This window comes from Hydra viridissima, unplaced genomic scaffold (genome assembly GCF_058129835.1).
Source record: "Hydra viridissima isolate aposymbiotic clone 2 unplaced genomic scaffold, HvirCarnegie_v1 scaffold_5, whole genome shotgun sequence".
NCBI classification, from domain to species: Eukaryota; Metazoa; Cnidaria; class Hydrozoa; order Anthoathecata; family Hydridae; genus Hydra; species Hydra viridissima.
Window position 1 is genome coordinate 1,606,344 of NW_028324304.1, and position 22,370 is coordinate 1,628,713.

At 38.6% G+C, this 22,370-nt stretch overlaps 6 protein-coding genes and 3 pseudogenes across 6 annotated transcripts; 3 read left to right on the top strand and 6 right to left on the bottom strand.

The window, feature by feature from the left end:
• Positions 1 to 537: 537 nt before the first annotated feature.
• On the bottom strand, positions 538 to 942 carry LOC149887861 (late histone H2B.L4 pseudogene; annotated as a pseudogene).
• Positions 943 to 1,236: 294 nt separating this feature from the next.
• LOC149887862 (histone H2A, orphon) lies at positions 1,237 to 1,626 on the top strand. The gene has a single exon (XM_090088935.1). It carries the CDS (start codon positions 1,237 to 1,239, stop codon positions 1,624 to 1,626), a length of 390 nt encoding a protein of 129 aa, XP_089945061.1.
• Positions 1,627 to 7,008: 5,382 nt separating this feature from the next.
• Positions 7,009 to 7,419, bottom strand: LOC149887863 (histone H3). Its single transcript, XM_090088936.1, has one exon. It carries the CDS (start codon positions 7,417 to 7,419, stop codon positions 7,009 to 7,011), a length of 411 nt encoding a protein of 136 aa, XP_089945062.1.
• A 1,591-nt stretch (positions 7,420 to 9,010) lies between these two features.
• Positions 9,011 to 9,415, bottom strand: LOC149887864 (late histone H2B.L4 pseudogene; annotated as a pseudogene).
• Positions 9,416 to 9,709: 294 nt separating this feature from the next.
• On the top strand, positions 9,710 to 10,099 carry LOC149887865 (histone H2A, orphon). Its single transcript, XM_090088937.1, has one exon. It carries the CDS (start codon positions 9,710 to 9,712, stop codon positions 10,097 to 10,099), a length of 390 nt encoding a protein of 129 aa, XP_089945063.1.
• Positions 10,100 to 14,171: 4,072 nt separating this feature from the next.
• LOC149887866 (histone H3) lies at positions 14,172 to 14,582 on the bottom strand. The gene has a single exon (XM_090088938.1). The coding sequence runs from the start codon at positions 14,580 to 14,582 to the stop codon at positions 14,172 to 14,174; it is 411 nt and encodes a 136-aa protein (XP_089945064.1).
• Positions 14,583 to 16,173: 1,591 nt separating this feature from the next.
• LOC149887867 (late histone H2B.L4 pseudogene) lies at positions 16,174 to 16,578 on the bottom strand (annotated as a pseudogene).
• A 293-nt stretch (positions 16,579 to 16,871) lies between these two features.
• LOC149887868 (histone H2A, orphon) lies at positions 16,872 to 17,261 on the top strand. Its single transcript, XM_090088939.1, has one exon. It carries the CDS (start codon positions 16,872 to 16,874, stop codon positions 17,259 to 17,261), a length of 390 nt encoding a protein of 129 aa, XP_089945065.1.
• Positions 17,262 to 21,917: 4,656 nt separating this feature from the next.
• On the bottom strand, positions 21,918 to 22,328 carry LOC149887869 (histone H3). The gene has a single exon (XM_090088940.1). It carries the CDS (start codon positions 22,326 to 22,328, stop codon positions 21,918 to 21,920), a length of 411 nt encoding a protein of 136 aa, XP_089945066.1.
• Between the last annotated feature and the right edge of the window lie 42 nt (positions 22,329 to 22,370).

Consider the following 22,370-nt stretch of genomic DNA (forward strand, 5'->3'; position numbering starts at 1 on the left):
GCATAGTTTAACTGAGTGTTTAGAGTAGACGCTTGACACATAAAGTGTTTTGCTCACCATCATCGGGCTAGAAAGGTGATTTTTATCTAAAGCGCTGCTTTAAGTCTGATTTCCTAAAGATGCGCGCAATACATTTGAAAAAAAAAAAAAAAAAGAAAAAAGAAAAAAGGAGCAAAAGTGTGGTAGTAGCAGCAAATAATAACGATGGGTGGGTCATAAGGGCTAAGGTTTTGATCAAAAGCAAAAAGGTGGCGCTCAAGTAGTTGTTGAAAGATTTTCTCACGCGTTTACCTACTGTAATAACTTTTTGTATCCAAAGTGGATGCAAAAGCTATACGTTTAAACATCAAAAAAAGCAAGTCTAGAAAAGCGCTCGCTCTTTAGACGCGGTGTCGCAATTTAAAACGAGCAAACAATGGCTGCCTAGCTATTGCATTTTAAGTACTTTCTCTCTACTACAATTTAAGGCGTTCTAATGCGTACAATGCTTTTACAAGATGTGTGGCTATGAAAATAGCCGTTTAGATAGCGCTCCATCTATTTACTGCTGGTGTACTTAGTAACAGCCTTGGTGCCTTCGCTCACTGCGTGTTTGGCCAACTCACCGGGAAGTAAGAGGCGCACAGCTGTTTGAATTTCACGCGAAGAGATGGTTGATTTCTTGTTTTGGAGGGCTAGTCGTGAAGCTTCTGAAGCGATTCTTTCAAAAATGTCGTTGACGAAAGAATTCATGATGCTCATCGCTTTGGAAGAAACACCAACATCAGGGTGAACTTGCTTCAAGACGTTGTAAATGTAAATGGCGTAGGATTCTCGCCTCTTTCTCTTGCGCTTTTTGTCTCCAGTACCAGCGATCTTGCCGCCTTTCTTACCAGCGCGTTTTTCCCCCTTTTTGGCCACCTTGGGCGCTTGTTTTCCTCCGGCCTTTGGAGCGTCAGACATGTCGACGAGTTTTAGAGAATTGAAATTTGAAATTACAAGCAACCGAATCACTTCCTATATAAAGCGCAGTTGTGGTCTCCAATTCGAGAACATTTCTGTTTCTCGCAAGCTCATTGGTTCTTCAAAGATTAACTAATTTGCGCATTGTTTGACGGAGTTTTTCTATTCGTTAAAAAAAGTGCAGTTCGAGACCAAATGTTTTTGATAAGAAAAAGGAATTTTGTAAGTTGATTTCAAAGCGCGCACAAATATCTCTAGGTTGTCTCTCGTTGTTTCTCAGTGTAAGAAATTAAAATGTCAGGACGTGGAAAAGGAGGAAAAGCTAAAGCCAAGGCAAAGACTCGATCGTTCAGAGCCGGACTTCAGTTTCCAGTCGGTCGTGTTCACCGATTTTTGCGCAAAGGACACTACGCCAATCGCATCGGTTCAGGCGCACCTGTCTATTTAGCTGCTGTTTTGGAGTATCTCTCCGCCGAAATTTTGGAGTTGGCCGGTAACGCTGCTCGTGACAATAAGAAAGCTAGAATCATTCCTCGACACTTACAGTTAGCTGTTCGCAATGACGAAGAGTTGAACAAGTTGTTGTCAGGTGTTACTATAGCCAGTGGCGGTGTGCTGCCAAACATACAAGCCGTTTTGCTTCCCAAGAAGAACGAAAAGGTTCCAAAACCAGCAGCCAAATAAACGGTACTCTGAACACAAGATAAAAAATAAAGGCTATTTTCATAGCCACACATCTGTTAAAAACATGACGGCATGAGCTTAAACACACTAAGGAGAATATAAAGAAGTGTGTGTGTGTGTGTGTGTGTGTGTGTGTGTGTAAGGAAGGGAGGGGAGGGGGGTTCAAAATCTCTTTTTAAAGCTGTTAGGGGATAAAAAGAGCACACGCATCCCGTTACAAAAAAATACATGGTGGGGTTTACACGCCATCTTTGAAACGTTTTAAGTTATAACCTGAGGGAGAAAAAACAGTTCGGTTACCTCACAGGTCACGTGCATGTTCAAGATTCCAAGTTTTGAAAGGATCCAACGTAACTTGAATAAAAAGTGAACACGCACGTGCCCAGATTGGCGACCATCTATAGGCTGTAGGAAAATAACAAAGAAGATTTAAGCGCCTCCGTAAGAATTTAGCTCCCTTAGGATTTCAGCAAAAAAGTATATTTAGCGGAGAAAAAAACAAAGAGCGAGGTTAAGCAGCAGTGACGGCATTAGCATCAGCAGCAGCAACAAAAACAAAACAAAACAAAAAAAAACAAACAAAAAAGCGGCAGCACGAAAAAAAAAAAAAAAAAAAAAAATTTCCGTTTTTTACACTTGCGTGTTTGTCTGTGTGTAATCCTTAATTGCATGGTTTTTTGTTGTTGGTTTTACCTTGTCATTTTTCTTCTGCGCACGTTCTCTTGGTCAGTAGTTTTTTGAAATGCGAAAAAAAACGTCAACGAAAAGAAGTGAACGGGTCATTGCACGTCATGTCTAACAAACAAGAGGGGTAAAGACAAAGACGTCCGCTGTCGAAAACTCATACATACTCCAAGCTGACACACTCTTGAGACACTTCGAAATAAAGCAAATGATCAAAGTCATAACACTTGACAAAGTCGAAACAAAAATCACAGCATGCGCAGACAACCCTTTATTTTACATTAAAGGAAAAAAACGTAAAGCTAGAACTAAACATTCCTTCAATTAAAACACGTCAAACTTGCGACGGGCACAAAACTCAACATATAACAAAGTTACGACGCTCTAGTTCTTTTACATTTTGTTTTCTAAATGACCCGTCCCTAAAACCCCGGAAAGAATAAAACGCGACAGTCGAGTTGTTGGCCAATACCTTTTTTCACAGTAACTATCAGGTGTTTCTCGCAACGTCGGATGGGTTGCTGAAACCTTAAAAAAGAACTTTAAAAAGCTTGTGGGGTAGCGTTAGTTCTCATGCTATTTTAACAAAGTACTAAAACTTTAGTTAAAGTAATAAGATTTTACAAAGTAGCTACATTTTAATTATTGTCCTCATTTATCGTCATCTATCGTCATTTTTCACGTATCTGCCTAACTTAGTACCTAACAAACTAACTAAGATACAAACTAACTAACTGAATGACTAACTAACTGACTGACTAACCAACTAACTGACTGACTGACTAACTAACTAACTGACTGACTAACTAACTAACTAACTAACTAACTGATTGACTAACTAACTAACTAACTAACCAACTAACTAACTAACTAACTAACTAACTAACTAACTAACTAACTAACTAACTAACTAACTAACTAACTAACTAACTAACTAACTAACCAACTAACTCACTGAGAGACTAACTAACTAACTAACTAACTAACTAACTAACTAACTAACTAACTAACTAACTAACTAACCAACTAACTCACTGAGAGACTAACTAACTAACTAACTAACTAACTAACTAACTAACTAACTAACTAACTAACTAACTAACTAACTAACCAACTAACTCACTGAGAGACTAACTAACTAACTAACTAACTAACTAACTAACTAACTAACTAACTAACTAACTAACTAACTAACCAACTAACTCACTGAGAGACTAACTAACTAACTAACTAACTAACTAACTAACTAACTAACTAACTAACTAACTAACTAACTAACCAACTAACTCACTGAGAGACTAACTAACTAACTAACTAACTAACTAACTAACTAACTAACTAACTAACTAACTAACTAACTAACTAACCAACTAACTCACTGAGAGACTAACTAACTAACTAACTAACTAACTAACTAACTAACTAACTAACTAACTAACTAACTAACTAACCAACTAACTCACTGAGAGACTAACTAACTAACTAACTAACTAACTAACTAACTAACTAACTAACTAACTAACTAACTAACTAACCAACTAACTCACTGAGAGACTAACTAACTAACTAACTAACTAACTAACTAACTAACTAACTAACTGACTAACTAACTAACTAACTAACTAACTAACTAACTAACTAACTAACTAACTAACTAACTAACTAACTAACTAACTAACTAACTAACTAACTAACTAACTAACTAACTAACTAACTAACTAACTAACTAACTAACTAACTAACTAACTAACTAACCAACTAACTCACTGAGAGACTAACTAACTAACTAACTAACTAACTAACTAACTAACTAACTAACTAACTAACTAACTAACTAACTAACCAACTAACTCACTGAGAGACTAACTAACTAACTAACTAACTAACTAACTAACTAACTAACTAACTAACTAACTAACTAACTAACTAACCAACTAACTCACTGAGAGACTAACTAACTAACTAACTAACTAACTAACTAACTAACTAACTAACTAACTAACTAACTAACTAACTAACCAACTAACTCACTGAGAGACTAACTAACTAACTAACTAACTAACTAACTAACTAACTAACTAACTAACTAACTAACTAACCAACTAACTCACTGAGAGACTAACTAACTAACTAACTAACTAACTAACTAACTAACTAACTAACTGACTAACTAACTAACTAACTAACTAACTAACTAACTAACTAACTAACTAACTAACTAACTAACTAACTAACTAACTAACTAACTAACTAACTAACTAACTAACTAACTAACTAACTAACTAACTAACTAACTAACTAACTAACTAACTAACTAACTAACCAACTAACTCACTGAGAGACTAACTAACTAACTAACTAACTAACTAACTAACTAACTAACTAACTAACTAACTAACTAACTAACTAACTAACTAACTAACTAACTAACTAACTAACTAACTAACTAACTAACTAACTAACTAACTAACTAACTAACTAACTAACTAACTAACTAAGTAGCTGACTTTGTATTTGTTTTTCAATTATGAACGAGTTCCTTGCAAGATAGATATTTCTGTTGCATTTGTTAGCCTTTATTTTTAGCAAAAATAAAATTCCAACTGGTGCTTTTCTAATGTCAAGGACCTCGCTAAGGCTAAAGCAGCTAAGCCTAATGGTTATGATGTTATAAAGCGGAGAAAAATGAACTTTTCTGAAAATGAAAAAACGAGAGATGGAATTGATCTGCAATAACTTCGGTTGTGAACACCTTATAACTGATGCCTCGCGCGATTTTAATAACTTTGCATCATGCAAAAGCCGCCAAATTCACTTTTCACGAGTGTTAAAGTGTCATTTTTGAAATGCCAGTTATGAGCGCATGAAATCAAAAGCGAAATTTGCACTTTGAAAAGCAAACGGAAATGTAGAGCATCTTTTAAAATCGCCATATTCTAATTCAGTTTTGCCTTTATGAACTTGAACAAAAGTTGCATGCCTTCCCAAGACTGCACAATTGTAAAGAAAACACCAAGCTTCGCTCGAACGATGACTATGAAGACGAAGAACCGAATGGACCCCGTATTGTGCATTCGTCACTCATTCTCTTATCTCCTCAAACGTTTTTTTACCGTTACCTTCCATAATGAATTTTATTTTTTATTTATTTTTTTTTTTTACGATGTCCAGAACTTTCAGGTTGCTAAGTTTTTCCTTTTTTTCTAGTGTCCGCGACTTTATATATGTTGACTGCGTTATCGCAGTTTTAGCCTTCGATCGTTTTTGTTAACGAACACGAATAAGCACAACATAGTGTTCCTTTTTCATGGAATGTTCTTTGTTGTGTCTCTGTGTTTAGAAAAAGAATTGGTCTGAACTAAAAATCGTCGTTAGTACGCGTTGCTAACGCATTAAATATTCCAGCAATCGCGCGTGTTTGTGCCCTTCGCCTCTATTGAGTTTGTATGGTACCAAATGCTTAGAAGAGATTGGCATAAGCTTTTTTGGGAAGCCATATGGTTCAGTTTCTTGATGAAATTAAGCTGCTTTGTCCAGAGTAAGTAGCGCTGATGTTATTTGGCCATGCGCGCACTCGATTGCTTTTAAAGACTATTTTTTCGATGTTTTGATGCGATACCTTTCGCTTCTAACATGCTGTGGCACCGAAACGCCGCAATTTACAAAGCGTCACTATTCTTTAGAAGATTTCAAAACTAATGAAGCTTTAAGAGAGCGAGAGACGCGAGCTGTGGAGGTTTGCCTGTCAACACGAAAACACACTTTGCAGTCTGACGGTGGAGCAAAAAAAAAAAAAAAAAAGTCTCCTCGACAGTCCGCATAAAACTCCGCTTGAAAAATAAAAACATCTAAACATCTAGAAGTTTTATAAAAACGAACGCAACGTTTCTCTGAAACACGACAAAAAAAAAATGACTGAAGCTGCATCTCCGAAAAAGGCCACAAAGAAGTCTGCGCCTAAAAAGCCTGCTGATCATGCTCCCTACAAGGCGATGATTGTCGATGCTATTAATTCGCTTAAAGAACGCAAAGGGTCGTCAAGACAAGCTATCGCCAAGCACGTCAAGGCCAACAACAAGGTGGGTGAAAACGTCGATTCGCAAGTCAAGATTAATTTAAAGCGCATGGTGGTTGCTGGCGAGCTCGTACAAGTGAAAGGAACTGGCGCGTCGGGTTCTTTTAGAATTGCAGCTAAGCCCAAACCGTTAAAGAAGCCTGCTGCAGTCGCCAAGAAGCACAAAAAAGAAGCCAAAGAAGTAAAGAAGCCTGCTGAAAAGAAGAGCACGCCAAAAAAGAAAGCTGCGTCAGTGAAAAAAGTCGCACAAAAAGAGAAAGTGAAAAAAGCTACTCCTAAGAAAAAAGTGACTCCCGCAAAAAAGAGCGCCCAGAAACCGGTTGCTAAAAAGCCCGCAGTAAAGAAAGTGAAAGCGACACCTAAGAAGAAAGCTGCAGCCAAGAAAACCATCGCAAAAGTGGAAAAGAAATAACCTAACCTACCCCGCTTTTTGTCAAACGGCTATTTTCATAGCCACACATCTTTCTAAAAACAAAGTTCCAGGCGTAGAACTTGTTTACTTTGTGTTTGTTTGTTTGTTGTTTTTTTTTTTTGTTTTGTTTTGTTTTAAGGCACTAAGCCGACAACGTTTTTAACAGATTTGTGGCTATGAAAATAGCCGTTTTGTTTAGAAGCACCATTTTTTAAGCTCGCTCTCCTCTGATTCTTCTCGCCAACTGAATGTCTTTTGGCATAATAGTGACACGCTTTGCATGGATGGCGCACAAGTTGGTATCTTCGAAGAGACCCACTAAGTAGGCTTCTGAAGCTTCTTGTAAGGCCATGACGGCGGTGCTTTGGAAACGCAAGTCAGTCTTGAAATCTTGAGCTATTTCGCGAACCAATCGCTGGAAGGGTAGTTTTCTGATTAGGAGCTCTGTCGATTTTTGGTATCTTCGGATCTCTCTCAAAGCTACGGTACCGGGTCGGTATCTGTGGGGTTTCTTTACTCCGCCGGTAGCCGGGGCACTCTTTCTTGCTGCTTTTGTTGCCAGCTGCTTTCTCGGTGCTTTACCGCCGGTAGATTTTCTAGCTGTTTGTTTTGTGCGGGCCATTGTAAGTTACGCTTACACTTATCAGTTTAAGTTGAACTTTTGAAGTTTTTCAATTTAACGCGTTTTGTTGACATTTTTAGACTTTGCCGCGACTTAAAGCTGCATTCTGATTGGTGCTAAGAAAGTGCTCTTTGATTGGTTCAAGTACAAATGCAAAATAAGGCATTAAGGCCACGTAGGCGTGTTTTTTGGCTACGGGAAAAGAGAGCGCGTTTGTCTCGCCTCTACAATTTCTGCTTTTTTAAACACTTCAAAGACAGGTCGACGTAGTGGAATTCCGAAAAGAAACTTTTCTGCTCTGTTTGCGAACGGATAAAAGCGTTAAATGCGAAAACGCGCGTTAAAAACAAGGCAGTTTGTTTTGGTTTTTTTTTTTTTTGTTTTTTTGGTTCAGATGGCTTTTTGACGAAGGACCGTTGCGATTGGTTGTTTGACGAAGATGTTTCCATCTATGTAGGGTAAAAGTCGCGCTTCCAGCGCATAATAAAAACAAAAAGAAACGCAAAAAGACAGTAATTGAACTTCAAACAATTTTAATCATGTCTGGTCGCGGTAAAGGAGGAAAAGGACTTGGAAAAGGAGGCGCAAAGCGTCATCGCAAGATTTTACGTGATAACATCCAAGGAATCACAAAGCCCGCCATACGTCGTCTAGCTCGTCGCGGTGGTGTTAAGCGTATCTCTGGACTTATCTACGAGGAGACTCGAGGCGTTCTAAAAGTCTTTTTGGAAAACGTTATTCGCGACGCTGTAACATACACAGAGCATGCCAAGAGAAAGACAGTCACCGCTATGGACGTTGTCTACGCATTAAAAAGACAAGGTCGCACATTGTACGGCTTTGGTGGTTAAAAGGGGAACACCTCAGCAATCAAAAACGGCTATTTTTATAGCCACACATCTGTTTTAAACGTTAATAGGCAATCTAGAACTTGAACGCTGCACCGCGATAAGCAGAGGGGGTGTGTAAAAACGGTTTAGTTTACCAGTTTCAGTTTGTTTCAATCGAAATGAAAAGCAATTGAATTGATTTCTAAGTAATGTTTTTTAGCGAGGCATAGTTTAACTGAGTGTTTAGAGTAGACGCTTGACACATAAAGTGTTTTGCTCACCATCATCGGGCTAGAAAGGTGATTTTTATCTAAAGCGCTGCTTTAAGTCTGATTTCCTAAAGATGCGCGCAATACATTTGAAAAAAAAAAAAAAAAAGAAAAAAGAAAAAAGGAGCAAAAGTGTGGTAGTAGCAGCAAATAATAACGATGGGTGGGTCATAAGGGCTAAGGTTTTGATCAAAAGCAAAAAGGTGGCGCTCAAGTAGTTGTTGAAAGATTTTCTCACGCGTTTACCTACTGTAATAACTTTTTGTATCCAAAGTGGATGCAAAAGCTATACGTTTAAACATCAAAAAAAGCAAGTCTAGAAAAGCGCTCGCTCTTTAGACGCGGTGTCGCAATTTAAAACGAGCAAACAATGGCTGCCTAGCTATTGCATTTTAAGTACTTTCTCTCTACTACAATTTAAGGCGTTCTAATGCGTACAATGCTTTTACAAGATGTGTGGCTATGAAAATAGCCGTTTAGATAGCGCTCCATCTATTTACTGCTGGTGTACTTAGTAACAGCCTTGGTGCCTTCGCTCACTGCGTGTTTGGCCAACTCACCGGGAAGTAAGAGGCGCACAGCTGTTTGAATTTCACGCGAAGAGATGGTTGATTTCTTGTTTTGGAGGGCTAGTCGTGAAGCTTCTGAAGCGATTCTTTCAAAAATGTCGTTGACGAAAGAATTCATGATGCTCATCGCTTTGGAAGAAACACCAACATCAGGGTGAACTTGCTTCAAGACGTTGTAAATGTAAATGGCGTAGGATTCTCGCCTCTTTCTCTTGCGCTTTTTGTCTCCAGTACCAGCGATCTTGCCGCCTTTCTTACCAGCGCGTTTTTCCCCCTTTTTGGCCACCTTGGGCGCTTGTTTTCCTCCGGCCTTTGGAGCGTCAGACATGTCGACGAGTTTTAGAGAATTGAAATTTGAAATTACAAGCAACCGAATCACTTCCTATATAAAGCGCAGTTGTGGTCTCCAATTCGAGAACATTTCTGTTTCTCGCAAGCTCATTGGTTCTTCAAAGATTAACTAATTTGCGCATTGTTTGACGGAGTTTTTCTATTCGTTAAAAAAAGTGCAGTTCGAGACCAAATGTTTTTGATAAGAAAAAGGAATTTTGTAAGTTGATTTCAAAGCGCGCACAAATATCTCTAGGTTGTCTCTCGTTGTTTCTCAGTGTAAGAAATTAAAATGTCAGGACGTGGAAAAGGAGGAAAAGCTAAAGCCAAGGCAAAGACTCGATCGTTCAGAGCCGGACTTCAGTTTCCAGTCGGTCGTGTTCACCGATTTTTGCGCAAAGGACACTACGCCAATCGCATCGGTTCAGGCGCACCTGTCTATTTAGCTGCTGTTTTGGAGTATCTCTCCGCCGAAATTTTGGAGTTGGCCGGTAACGCTGCTCGTGACAATAAGAAAGCTAGAATCATTCCTCGACACTTACAGTTAGCTGTTCGCAATGACGAAGAGTTGAACAAGTTGTTGTCAGGTGTTACTATAGCCAGTGGCGGTGTGCTGCCAAACATACAAGCCGTTTTGCTTCCCAAGAAGAACGAAAAGGTTCCAAAACCAGCAGCCAAATAAACGGTACTCTGAACACAAGATAAAAAATAAAGGCTATTTTCATAGCCACACATCTGTTAAAAACATGACGGCATGAGCTTAAACACACTAAGGAGAATATAAAGAAGTGTGTGTGTGTGTGTGTGTGTGTGTGTGTGTGTGTAAGGAAGGGAGGGGAGGGGGGTTCAAAATCTCTTTTTAAAGCTGTTAGGGGATAAAAAGAGCACACGCATCCCGTTACAAAAAAATACATGGTGGGGTTTACACGCCATCTTTGAAACGTTTTAAGTTATAACCTGAGGGAGAAAAAACAGTTCGGTTACCTCACAGGTCACGTGCATGTTCAAGATTCCAAGTTTTGAAAGGATCCAACGTAACTTGAATAAAAAGTGAACACGCACGTGCCCAGATTGGCGACCATCTATAGGCTGTAGGAAAATAACAAAGAAGATTTAAGCGCCTCCGTAAGAATTTAGCTCCCTTAGGATTTCAGCAAAAAAGTATATTTAGCGGAGAAAAAAACAAAGAGCGAGGTTAAGCAGCAGTGACGGCATTAGCATCAGCAGCAGCAACAAAAACAAAACAAAACAAAAAAAAACAAACAAAAAAGCGGCAGCACGAAAAAAAAAAAAAAAAAAAAAAATTTCCGTTTTTTACACTTGCGTGTTTGTCTGTGTGTAATCCTTAATTGCATGGTTTTTTGTTGTTGGTTTTACCTTGTCATTTTTCTTCTGCGCACGTTCTCTTGGTCAGTAGTTTTTTGAAATGCGAAAAAAAACGTCAACGAAAAGAAGTGAACGGGTCATTGCACGTCATGTCTAACAAACAAGAGGGGTAAAGACAAAGACGTCCGCTGTCGAAAACTCATACATACTCCAAGCTGACACACTCTTGAGACACTTCGAAATAAAGCAAATGATCAAAGTCATAACACTTGACAAAGTCGAAACAAAAATCACAGCATGCGCAGACAACCCTTTATTTTACATTAAAGGAAAAAAACGTAAAGCTAGAACTAAACATTCCTTCAATTAAAACACGTCAAACTTGCGACGGGCACAAAACTCAACATATAACAAAGTTACGACGCTCTAGTTCTTTTACATTTTGTTTTCTAAATGACCCGTCCCTAAAACCCCGGAAAGAATAAAACGCGACAGTCGAGTTGTTGGCCAATACCTTTTTTCACAGTAACTATCAGGTGTTTCTCGCAACGTCGGATGGGTTGCTGAAACCTTAAAAAAGAACTTTAAAAAGCTTGTGGGGTAACGTTAGTTCTCATGCTATTTTAACAAAGTACTAAAACTTTAGTTAAAGTAATAAGATTTTACAAAGTAGCTACATTTTAATTATTGTCCTCATTTATCGTCATCTATCGTCATTTTTCACGTATCTGCCTAACTTAGTACCTAACAAACTAACTAAGATACAAACTAACTAACTGAATGACTAACTAACTGACTGACTAACCAACTAACTGACTGACTGACTAACTAACTAACTGACTGACTAACTAACTAACTAACTAACTAACTGATTGACTAACTAACTAACTAACTAACCAACTAACTAACTAACTAACTAACTAACTAACTAACTAACTAACTAACTAACTAACTAACTAACTAACTAACTAACTAACTAACTAACCAACTAACTCACTGAGAGACTAACTAACTAACTAACTAACTAACTAACTAACTAACTAACTAACTAACTAACTAACTAACTAACTAACTAACTAACTAACTAACTAACTAACTAACTAACTAACTAACTAACCAACTAACTCACTGAGAGACTAACTAACTAACTAACTAACTAACTAACTAACTAACTAACTAACTAACTAACTAACTAACTAACTAACTAACTAACTAACTAACTAACTAAGTAGCTGACTTTGTATTTGTTTTTCAATTATGAACGAGTTCCTTGCAAGATAGATATTTCTGTTGCATTTGTTAGCCTTTATTTTTAGCAAAAATAAAATTCCAACTGGTGCTTTTCTAATGTCAAGGACCTCGCTAAGGCTAAAGCAGCTAAGCCTAATGGTTATGATGTTATAAAGCGGAGAAAAATGAACTTTTCTGAAAATGAAAAAACGAGAGATGGAATTGATCTGCAATAACTTCGGTTGTGAACACCTTATAACTGATGCCTCGCGCGATTTTAATAACTTTGCATCATGCAAAAGCCGGCAAATTCACTTTTCACGAGTGTTAAAGTGTCATTTTTGAAATGCCAGTTATGAGCGCATGAAATCAAAAGCGAAATTTGCACTTTGAAAAGCAAACGGAAATGTAGAGCATCTTTTAAAATCGCCATATTCTAATTCAGTTTTGCCTTTATGAACTTGAACAAAAGTTGCATGCCTTCCCAAGACTGCACAATTGTAAAGAAAACACCAAGCTTCGCTCGAACGATGACTATGAAGACGAAGAACCGAATGGACCCCGTATTGTGCATTCGTCACTCATTCTCTTATCTCCTCAAACGTTTTTTTACCGTTACCTTCCATAATGAATTTTATTTTTTATTTATTTTTTTTTTTTACGATGTCCAGAACTTTCAGGTTGCTAAGTTTTTCCTTTTTTTCTAGTGTCCGCGACTTTATATATGTTGACTGCGTTATCGCAGTTTTAGCCTTCGATCGTTTTTGTTAACGAACACGAATAAGCACAACATAGTGTTCCTTTTTCATGGAATGTTCTTTGTTGTGTCTCTGTGTTTAGAAAAAGAATTGGTCTGAACTAAAAATCGTCGTTAGTACGCGTTGCTAACGCATTAAATATTCCAGCAATCGCGCGTGTTTGTGCCCTTCGCCTCTATTGAGTTTGTATGGTACCAAATGCTTAGAAGAGATTGGCATAAGCTTTTTTGGGAAGCCATATGGTTCAGTTTCTTGATGAAATTAAGCTGCTTTGTCCAGAGTAAGTAGCGCTGATGTTATTTGGCCATGCGCGCACTCGATTGCTTTTAAAGACTATTTTTTCGATGTTTTGATGCGATACCTTTCGCTTCTAACATGCTGTGGCACCGAAACGCCGCAATTTACAAAGCGTCACTATTCTTTAGAAGATTTCAAAACTAATGAAGCTTTAAGAGAGCGAGAGACGCGAGCTGTGGAGGTTTGCCTGTCAACACGAAAACACACTTTGCAGTCTGACGGTGGAGCAAAAAAAAAAAAAAAAAAGTCTCCTCGACAGTCCGCATAAAACTCCGCTTGAAAAATAAAAACATCTAAACATCTAGAAGTTTTATAAAAACGAACGCAACGTTTCTCTGAAACACGACAAAAAAAAAATGACTGAAGCTGCATCTCCGAAAAAGGCCACAAAGAAGTCTGCGCCTAAAAAGCCTGCTGATCATGCTCCCTACAAGGCGATGATTGTCGATGCTATTAATTCGCTTAAAGAACGCAAAGGGTCGTCAAGACAAGCTATCGCCAAGCACGTCAAGGCCAACAACAAGGTGGGTGAAAACGTCGATTCGCAAGTCAAGATTAATTTAAAGCGCATGGTGGTTGCTGGCGAGCTCGTACAAGTGAAAGGAACTGGCGCGTCGGGTTCTTTTAGAATTGCAGCTAAGCCCAAACCGTTAAAGAAGCCTGCTGCAGTCGCCAAGAAGCACAAAAAAGAAGCCAAAGAAGTAAAGAAGCCTGCTGAAAAGAAGAGCACGCCAAAAAAGAAAGCTGCGTCAGTGAAAAAAGTCGCACAAAAAGAGAAAGTGAAAAAAGCTACTCCTAAGAAAAAAGTGACTCCCGCAAAAAAGAGCGCCCAGAAACCGGTTGCTAAAAAGCCCGCAGTAAAGAAAGTGAAAGCGACACCTAAGAAGAAAGCTGCAGCCAAGAAAACCATCGCAAAAGTGGAAAAGAAATAACCTAACCTACCCCGCTTTTTGTCAAACGGCTATTTTCATAGCCACACATCTTTCTAAAAACAAAGTTCCAGGCGTAGAACTTGTTTACTTTGTGTTTGTTTGTTTGTTGTTTTTTTTTTTTGTTTTGTTTTGTTTTAAGGCACTAAGCCGACAACGTTTTTAACAGATTTGTGGCTATGAAAATAGCCGTTTTGTTTAGAAGCACCATTTTTTAAGCTCGCTCTCCTCTGATTCTTCTCGCCAACTGAATGTCTTTTGGCATAATAGTGACACGCTTTGCATGGATGGCGCACAAGTTGGTATCTTCGAAGAGACCCACTAAGTAGGCTTCTGAAGCTTCTTGTAAGGCCATGACGGCGGTGCTTTGGAAACGCAAGTCAGTCTTGAAATCTTGAGCTATTTCGCGAACCAATCGCTGGAAGGGTAGTTTTCTGATTAGGAGCTCTGTCGATTTTTGGTATCTTCGGATCTCTCTCAAAGCTACGGTACCGGGTCGGTATCTGTGGGGTTTCTTTACTCCGCCGGTAGCCGGGGCACTCTTTCTTGCTGCTTTTGTTGCCAGCTGCTTTCTCGGTGCTTTACCGCCGGTAGATTTTCTAGCTGTTTGTTTTGTGCGGGCCATTGTAAGTTACGCTTACACTTATCAGTTTAAGTTGAACTTTTGAAGTTTTTCAATTTAACGCGTTTTGTTGACATTTTTAGACTTTGCCGCGACTTAAAGCTGCATTCTGATTGGTGCTAAGAAAGTGCTCTTTGATTGGTTCAAGTACAAATGCAAAATAAGGCATTAAGGCCACGTAGGCGTGTTTTTTGGCTACGGGAAAAGAGAGCGCGTTTGTCTCGCCTCTACAATTTCTGCTTTTTTAAACACTTCAAAGACAGGTCGACGTAGTGGAATTCCGAAAAGAAACTTTTCTGCTCTGTTTGCGAACGGATAAAAGCGTTAAATGCGAAAACGCGCGTTAAAAACAAGGCAGTTTGTTTTGGTTTTTTTTTTTTTTGTTTTTTTGGTTCAGATGGCTTTTTGACGAAGGACCGTTGCGATTGGTTGTTTGACGAAGATGTTTCCATCTATGTAGGGTAAAAGTCGCGCTTCCAGCGCATAATAAAAACAAAAAGAAACGCAAAAAGACAGTAATTGAACTTCAAACAATTTTAATCATGTCTGGTCGCGGTAAAGGAGGAAAAGGACTTGGAAAAGGAGGCGCAAAGCGTCATCGCAAGATTTTACGTGATAACATCCAAGGAATCACAAAGCCCGCCATACGTCGTCTAGCTCGTCGCGGTGGTGTTAAGCGTATCTCTGGACTTATCTACGAGGAGACTCGAGGCGTTCTAAAAGTCTTTTTGGAAAACGTTATTCGCGACGCTGTAACATACACAGAGCATGCCAAGAGAAAGACAGTCACCGCTATGGACGTTGTCTACGCATTAAAAAGACAAGGTCGCACATTGTACGGCTTTGGTGGTTAAAAGGGGAACACCTCAGCAATCAAAAACGGCTATTTTTATAGCCACACATCTGTTTTAAACGTTAATAGGCAATCTAGAACTTGAACGCTGCACCGCGATAAGCAGAGGGGGTGTGTAAAAACGGTTTAGTTTACCAGTTTCAGTTTGTTTCAATCGAAATGAAAAGCAATTGAATTGATTTCTAAGTAATGTTTTTTAGCGAGGCATAGTTTAACTGAGTGTTTAGAGTAGACGCTTGACACATAAAGTGTTTTGCTCACCATCATCGGGCTAGAAAGGTGATTTTTATCTAAAGCGCTGCTTTAAGTCTGATTTCCTAAAGATGCGCGCAATACATTTGAAAAAAAAAAAAAAAAAGAAAAAAGAAAAAAGGAGCAAAAGTGTGGTAGTAGCAGCAAATAATAACGATGGGTGGGTCATAAGGGCTAAGGTTTTGATCAAAAGCAAAAAGGTGGCGCTCAAGTAGTTGTTGAAAGATTTTCTCACGCGTTTACCTACTGTAATAACTTTTTGTATCCAAAGTGGATGCAAAAGCTATACGTTTAAACATCAAAAAAAGCAAGTCTAGAAAAGCGCTCGCTCTTTAGACGCGGTGTCGCAATTTAAAACGAGCAAACAATGGCTGCCTAGCTATTGCATTTTAAGTACTTTCTCTCTACTACAATTTAAGGCGTTCTAATGCGTACAATGCTTTTACAAGATGTGTGGCTATGAAAATAGCCGTTTAGATAGCGCTCCATCTATTTACTGCTGGTGTACTTAGTAACAGCCTTGGTGCCTTCGCTCACTGCGTGTTTGGCCAACTCACCGGGAAGTAAGAGGCGCACAGCTGTTTGAATTTCACGCGAAGAGATGGTTGATTTCTTGTTTTGGAGGGCTAGTCGTGAAGCTTCTGAAGCGATTCTTTCAAAAATGTCGTTGACGAAAGAATTCATGATGCTCATCGCTTTGGAAGAAACACCAACATCAGGGTGAACTTGCTTCAAGACGTTGTAAATGTAAATGGCGTAGGATTCTCGCCTCTTTCTCTTGCGCTTTTTGTCTCCAGTACCAGCGATCTTGCCGCCTTTCTTACCAGCGCGTTTTTCCCCCTTTTTGGCCACCTTGGGCGCTTGTTTTCCTCCGGCCTTTGGAGCGTCAGACATGTCGACGAGTTTTAGAGAATTGAAATTTGAAATTACAAGCAACCGAATCACTTCCTATATAAAGCGCAGTTGTGGTCTCCAATTCGAGAACATTTCTGTTTCTCGCAAGCTCATTGGTTCTTCAAAGATTAACTAATTTGCGCATTGTTTGACGAGTTTTTCTATTCGTTAAAAAAAGTGCAGTTCGAGACCAAATGTTTTTGATAAGAAAAAGGAATTTTGTAAGTTGATTTCAAAGCGCGCACAAATATCTCTAGGTTGTCTCTCGTTGTTTCTCAGTGTAAGAAATTAAAATGTCAGGACGTGGAAAAGGAGGAAAAGCTAAAGCCAAGGCAAAGACTCGATCGTTCAGAGCCGGACTTCAGTTTCCAGTCGGTCGTGTTCACCGATTTTTGCGCAAAGGACACTACGCCAATCGCATCGGTTCAGGCGCACCTGTCTATTTAGCTGCTGTTTTGGAGTATCTCTCCGCCGAAATTTTGGAGTTGGCCGGTAACGCTGCTCGTGACAATAAGAAAGCTAGAATCATTCCTCGACACTTACAGTTAGCTGTTCGCAATGACGAAGAGTTGAACAAGTTGTTGTCAGGTGTTACTATAGCCAGTGGCGGTGTGCTGCCAAACATACAAGCCGTTTTGCTTCCCAAGAAGAACGAAAAGGTTCCAAAACCAGCAGCCAAATAAACGGTACTCTGAACACAAGATAAAAAATAAAGGCTATTTTCATAGCCACACATCTGTTAAAAACATGACGGCATGAGCTTAAACACACTAAGGAGAATATAAAGAAGTGTGTGTGTGTGTGTGTGTGTGTGTGTGTGTGTGTAAGGAAGGGAGGGGAGGGGGGTTCAAAATCTCTTTTTAAAGCTGTTAGGGGATAAAAAGAGCACACGCATCCCGTTACAAAAAAATACATGGTGGGGTTTACACGCCATCTTTGAAACGTTTTAAGTTATAACCTGAGGGAGAAAAAACAGTTCGGTTACCTCACAGGTCACGTGCATGTTCAAGATTCCAAGTTTTGAAAGGATCCAACGTAACTTGAATAAAAAGTGAACACGCACGTGCCCAGATTGGCGACCATCTATAGGCTGTAGGAAAATAACAAAGAAGATTTAAGCGCCTCCGTAAGAATTTAGCTCCCTTAGGATTTCAGCAAAAAAGTATATTTAGCGGAGAAAAAAACAAAGAGCGAGGTTAAGCAGCAGTGACGGCATTAGCATCAGCAGCAGCAACAAAAACAAAACAAAACAAAAAAAAACAAACAAAAAAGCGGCAGCACGAAAAAAAAAAAAAAAAAAAAAAATTTCCGTTTTTTACACTTGCGTGTTTGTCTGTGTGTAATCCTTAATTGCATGGTTTTTTGTTGTTGGTTTTACCTTGTCATTTTTCTTCTGCGCACGTTCTCTTGGTCAGTAGTTTTTTGAAATGCGAAAAAAAACGTCAACGAAAAGAAGTGAACGGGTCATTGCACGTCATGTCTAACAAACAAGAGGGGTAAAGACAAAGACGTCCGCTGTCGAAAACTCATACATACTCCAAGCTGACACACTCTTGAGACACTTCGAAATAAAGCAAATGATCAAAGTCATAACACTTGACAAAGTCGAAACAAAAATCACAGCATGCGCAGACAACCCTTTATTTTACATTAAAGGAAAAAAACGTAAAGCTAGAACTAAACATTCCTTCAATTAAAACACGTCAAACTTGCGACGGGCACAAAACTCAACATATAACAAAGTTACGACGCTCTAGTTCTTTTACATTTTGTTTTCTAAATGACCCGTCCCTAAAACCCCGGAAAGAATAAAACGCGACAGTCGAGTTGTTGGCCAATACCTTTTTTCACAGTAACTATCAGGTGTTTCTCGCAACGTCGGATGGGTTGCTGAAACCTTAAAAAAGAACTTTAAAAAGCTTGTGGGGTAGCGTTAGTTCTCATGCTATTTTAACAAAGTACTAAAACTTTAGTTAAAGTAATAAGATTTTACAAAGTAGCTACATTTTAATTATTGTCCTCATTTATCGTCATCTATCGTCATTTTTCACGTATCTGCCTAACTTAGTACCTAACAAACTAACTAAGATACAAACTAACTAACTGAATGACTAACTAACTGACTGACTAACCAACTAACTGACTGACTGACTAACTAACTAACTGACTGACTAACTAACTAACTAACTAACTAACTGATTGACTAACTAACTAACTAACTAACCAACTAACTAACTAACTAACTAACTAACTAACTAACTAACTAACTAACTAACTAACTAACTAACTAACTAACTAACTAACTAACTAACTAACTAACCAACTAACTCACTGAGAGACTAACTAACTAACTAACTAACTAACTAACTAACTAACTAACCAACTAACTCACTGAGAGACTAACTAACTAACTAACTAACTAACTAACTAACTAACTAACTAACTAACTAACTAACTAACTAACCAACTAACTCACTGAGAGACTAACTAACTAACTAACTAACTAACTAACTAACTAACTAACTAACTAACTAACTAACTAACTAACCAACTAACTCACTGAGAGACTAACTAACTAACTAACTAACTAACTAACTAACTAACTAACTAACTAACTAACTAACTAACTAACCAACTAACTCACTGAGAGACTAACTAACTAACTAACTAACTAACTAACTAACTAACTAACTAACTAACTAACTAACTAACTAACTAACTAACTAACTAACTAACTAACTAACTAACTAACTAACTAACTAACTAACTAACTAACTAACCAACTAACTCACTGAGAGACTAACTAACTAACTAACTAACTAACTAACTAACTAACTAACTAACTAACTAACTAACTAACTAACTAACCAACTAACTCACTGAGAGACTAACTAACTAACTAACTAACTAACTAACTAACTAACTAACTAACTAACTAACTAACTAACTAACCAACTAACTCACTGAGAGACTAACTAACTAACTAACTAACTAACTAACTAACTAACTAACTAACTAACTAACTAACTAACTAACTAACCAACTAACTCACTGAGAGACTAACTAACTAACTAACTAACTAACTAACTAACTAACTAACTAACTAACTAACTAACTAACTAACTAACTAACTAACTAAGTAGCTGACTTTGTATTTGTTTTTCAATTATGAACGAGTTCCTTGCAAGATAGATATTTCTGTTGCATTTGTTAGCCTTTATTTTTAGCAAAAATAAAATTCCAACTGGTGCTTTTCTAATGTCAAGGACCTCGCTAAGGCTAAAGCAGCTAAGCCTAATGGTTATGATGTTATAAAGCGGAGAAAAATGAACTTTTCTGAAAATGAAAAAACGAGAGATGGAATTGATCTGCAATAACTTCGGTTGTGAACACCTTATAACTGATGCCTCGCGCGATTTTAATAACTTTGCATCATGCAAAAGCCGCCAAATTCACTTTTCACGAGTGTTAAAGTGTCATTTTTGAAATGCCAGTTATGAGCGCATGAAATCAAAAGCGAAATTTGCACTTTGAAAAGCAAACGGAAATGTAGAGCATCTTTTAAAATCGCCATATTCTAATTCAGTTTTGCCTTTATGAACTTGAACAAAAGTTGCATGCCTTCCCAAGACTGCACAATTGTAAAGAAAACACCAAGCTTCGCTCGAACGATGACTATGAAGACGAAGAACCGAATGGACCCCGTATTGTGCATTCGTCACTCATTCTCTTATCTCCTCAAACGTTTTTTTACCGTTACCTTCCATAATGAATTTTATTTTTTATTTATTTTTTTTTTTTACGATGTCCAGAACTTTCAGGTTGCTAAGTTTTTCCTTTTTTTCTAGTGTCCGCGACTTTATATATGTTGACTGCGTTATCGCAGTTTTAGCCTTCGATCGTTTTTGTTAACGAACACGAATAAGCACAACATAGTGTTCCTTTTTCATGGAATGTTCTTTGTTGTGTCTCTGTGTTTAGAAAAAGAATTGGTCTGAACTAAAAATCGTCGTTAGTACGCGTTGCTAACGCATTAAATATTCCAGCAATCGCGCGTGTTTGTGCCCTTCGCCTCTATTGAGTTTGTATGGTACCAAATGCTTAGAAGAGATTGGCATAAGCTTTTTTGGGAAGCCATATGGTTCAGTTTCTTGATGAAATTAAGCTGCTTTGTCCAGAGTAAGTAGCGCTGATGTTATTTGGCCATGCGCGCACTCGATTGCTTTTAAAGACTATTTTTTCGATGTTTTGATGCGATACCTTTCGCTTCTAACATGCTGTGGCACCGAAACGCCGCAATTTACAAAGCGTCACTATTCTTTAGAAGATTTCAAAACTAATGAAGCTTTAAGAGAGCGAGAGACGCGAGCTGTGGAGGTTTGCCTGTCAACACGAAAACACACTTTGCAGTCTGACGGTGGAGCAAAAAAAAAAAAAAAAAAGTCTCCTCGACAGTCCGCATAAAACTCCGCTTGAAAAATAAAAACATCTAAACATCTAGAAGTTTTATAAAAACGAACGCAACGTTTCTCTGAAACACGACAAAAAAAAAATGACTGAAGCTGCATCTCCGAAAAAGGCCACAAAGAAGTCTGCGCCTAAAAAGCCTGCTGATCATGCTCCCTACAAGGCGATGATTGTCGATGCTATTAATTCGCTTAAAGAACGCAAAGGGTCGTCAAGACAAGCTATCGCCAAGCACGTCAAGGCCAACAACAAGGTGGGTGAAAACGTCGATTCGCAAGTCAAGATTAATTTAAAGCGCATGGTGGTTGCTGGCGAGCTCGTACAAGTGAAAGGAACTGGCGCGTCGGGTTCTTTTAGAATTGCAGCTAAGCCCAAACCGTTAAAGAAGCCTGCTGCAGTCGCCAAGAAGCACAAAAAAGAAGCCAAAGAAGTAAAGAAGCCTGCTGAAAAGAAGAGCACGCCAAAAAAGAAAGCTGCGTCAGTGAAAAAAGTCGCACAAAAAGAGAAAGTGAAAAAAGCTACTCCTAAGAAAAAAGTGACTCCCGCAAAAAAGAGCGCCCAGAAACCGGTTGCTAAAAAGCCCGCAGTAAAGAAAGTGAAAGCGACACCTAAGAAGAAAGCTGCAGCCAAGAAAACCATCGCAAAAGTGGAAAAGAAATAACCTAACCTACCCCGCTTTTTGTCAAACGGCTATTTTCATAGCCACACATCTTTCTAAAAACAAAGTTCCAGGCGTAGAACTTGTTTACTTTGTGTTTGTTTGTTTGTTGTTTTTTTTTTTTGTTTTGTTTTGTTTTAAGGCACTAAGCCGACAACGTTTTTAACAGATTTGTGGCTATGAAAATAGCCGTTTTGTTTAGAAGCACCATTTTTTAAGCTCGCTCTCCTCTGATTCTTCTCGCCAACTGAATGTCTTTTGGCATAATAGTGACACGCTTTGCATGGATGGCGCACAAGTTGGTATCTTCGAAGAGACCCACTAAGTAGGCTTCTGAAGCTTCTTGTAAGGCCATGACGGCGGTGCTTTGGAAACGCAAGTCAGTCTTGAAATCTTGAGCTATTTCGCGAACCAATCGCTGGAAGGGTAGTTTTCTGATTAGGAGCTCTGTCGATTTTTGGTATCTTCGGATCTCTCTCAAAGCTACGGTACCGGGTCGGTATCTGTGGGGTTTCTTTACTCCGCCGGTAGCCGGGGCACTCTTTCTTGCTGCTTTTGTTGCCAGCTGCTTTCTCGGTGCTTTACCGCCGGTAGATTTTCTAGCTGTTTGTTTTGTGCGGGCCATTGTAAGTTACGCTTACACTTATCAGTTTAAGTTGAACTTTTG

Bases quoted from the DNA above. Each gene is read 5' to 3' on its own strand.
- LOC149887862 (XM_090088935.1), top strand. From the start codon at position 1,237: ATGTCAGGACGTGGAAAAGGAGGAAAAGCTAAAGCCAAGGCAAAGACT.
- LOC149887863 (XM_090088936.1), bottom strand. From the start codon at position 7,419: ATGGCCCGCACAAAACAAACAGCTAGAAAATCTACCGGCGGTAAAGCA.
- LOC149887865 (XM_090088937.1), top strand. From the start codon at position 9,710: ATGTCAGGACGTGGAAAAGGAGGAAAAGCTAAAGCCAAGGCAAAGACT.
- LOC149887866 (XM_090088938.1), bottom strand. From the start codon at position 14,582: ATGGCCCGCACAAAACAAACAGCTAGAAAATCTACCGGCGGTAAAGCA.
- LOC149887868 (XM_090088939.1), top strand. From the start codon at position 16,872: ATGTCAGGACGTGGAAAAGGAGGAAAAGCTAAAGCCAAGGCAAAGACT.
- LOC149887869 (XM_090088940.1), bottom strand. From the start codon at position 22,328: ATGGCCCGCACAAAACAAACAGCTAGAAAATCTACCGGCGGTAAAGCA.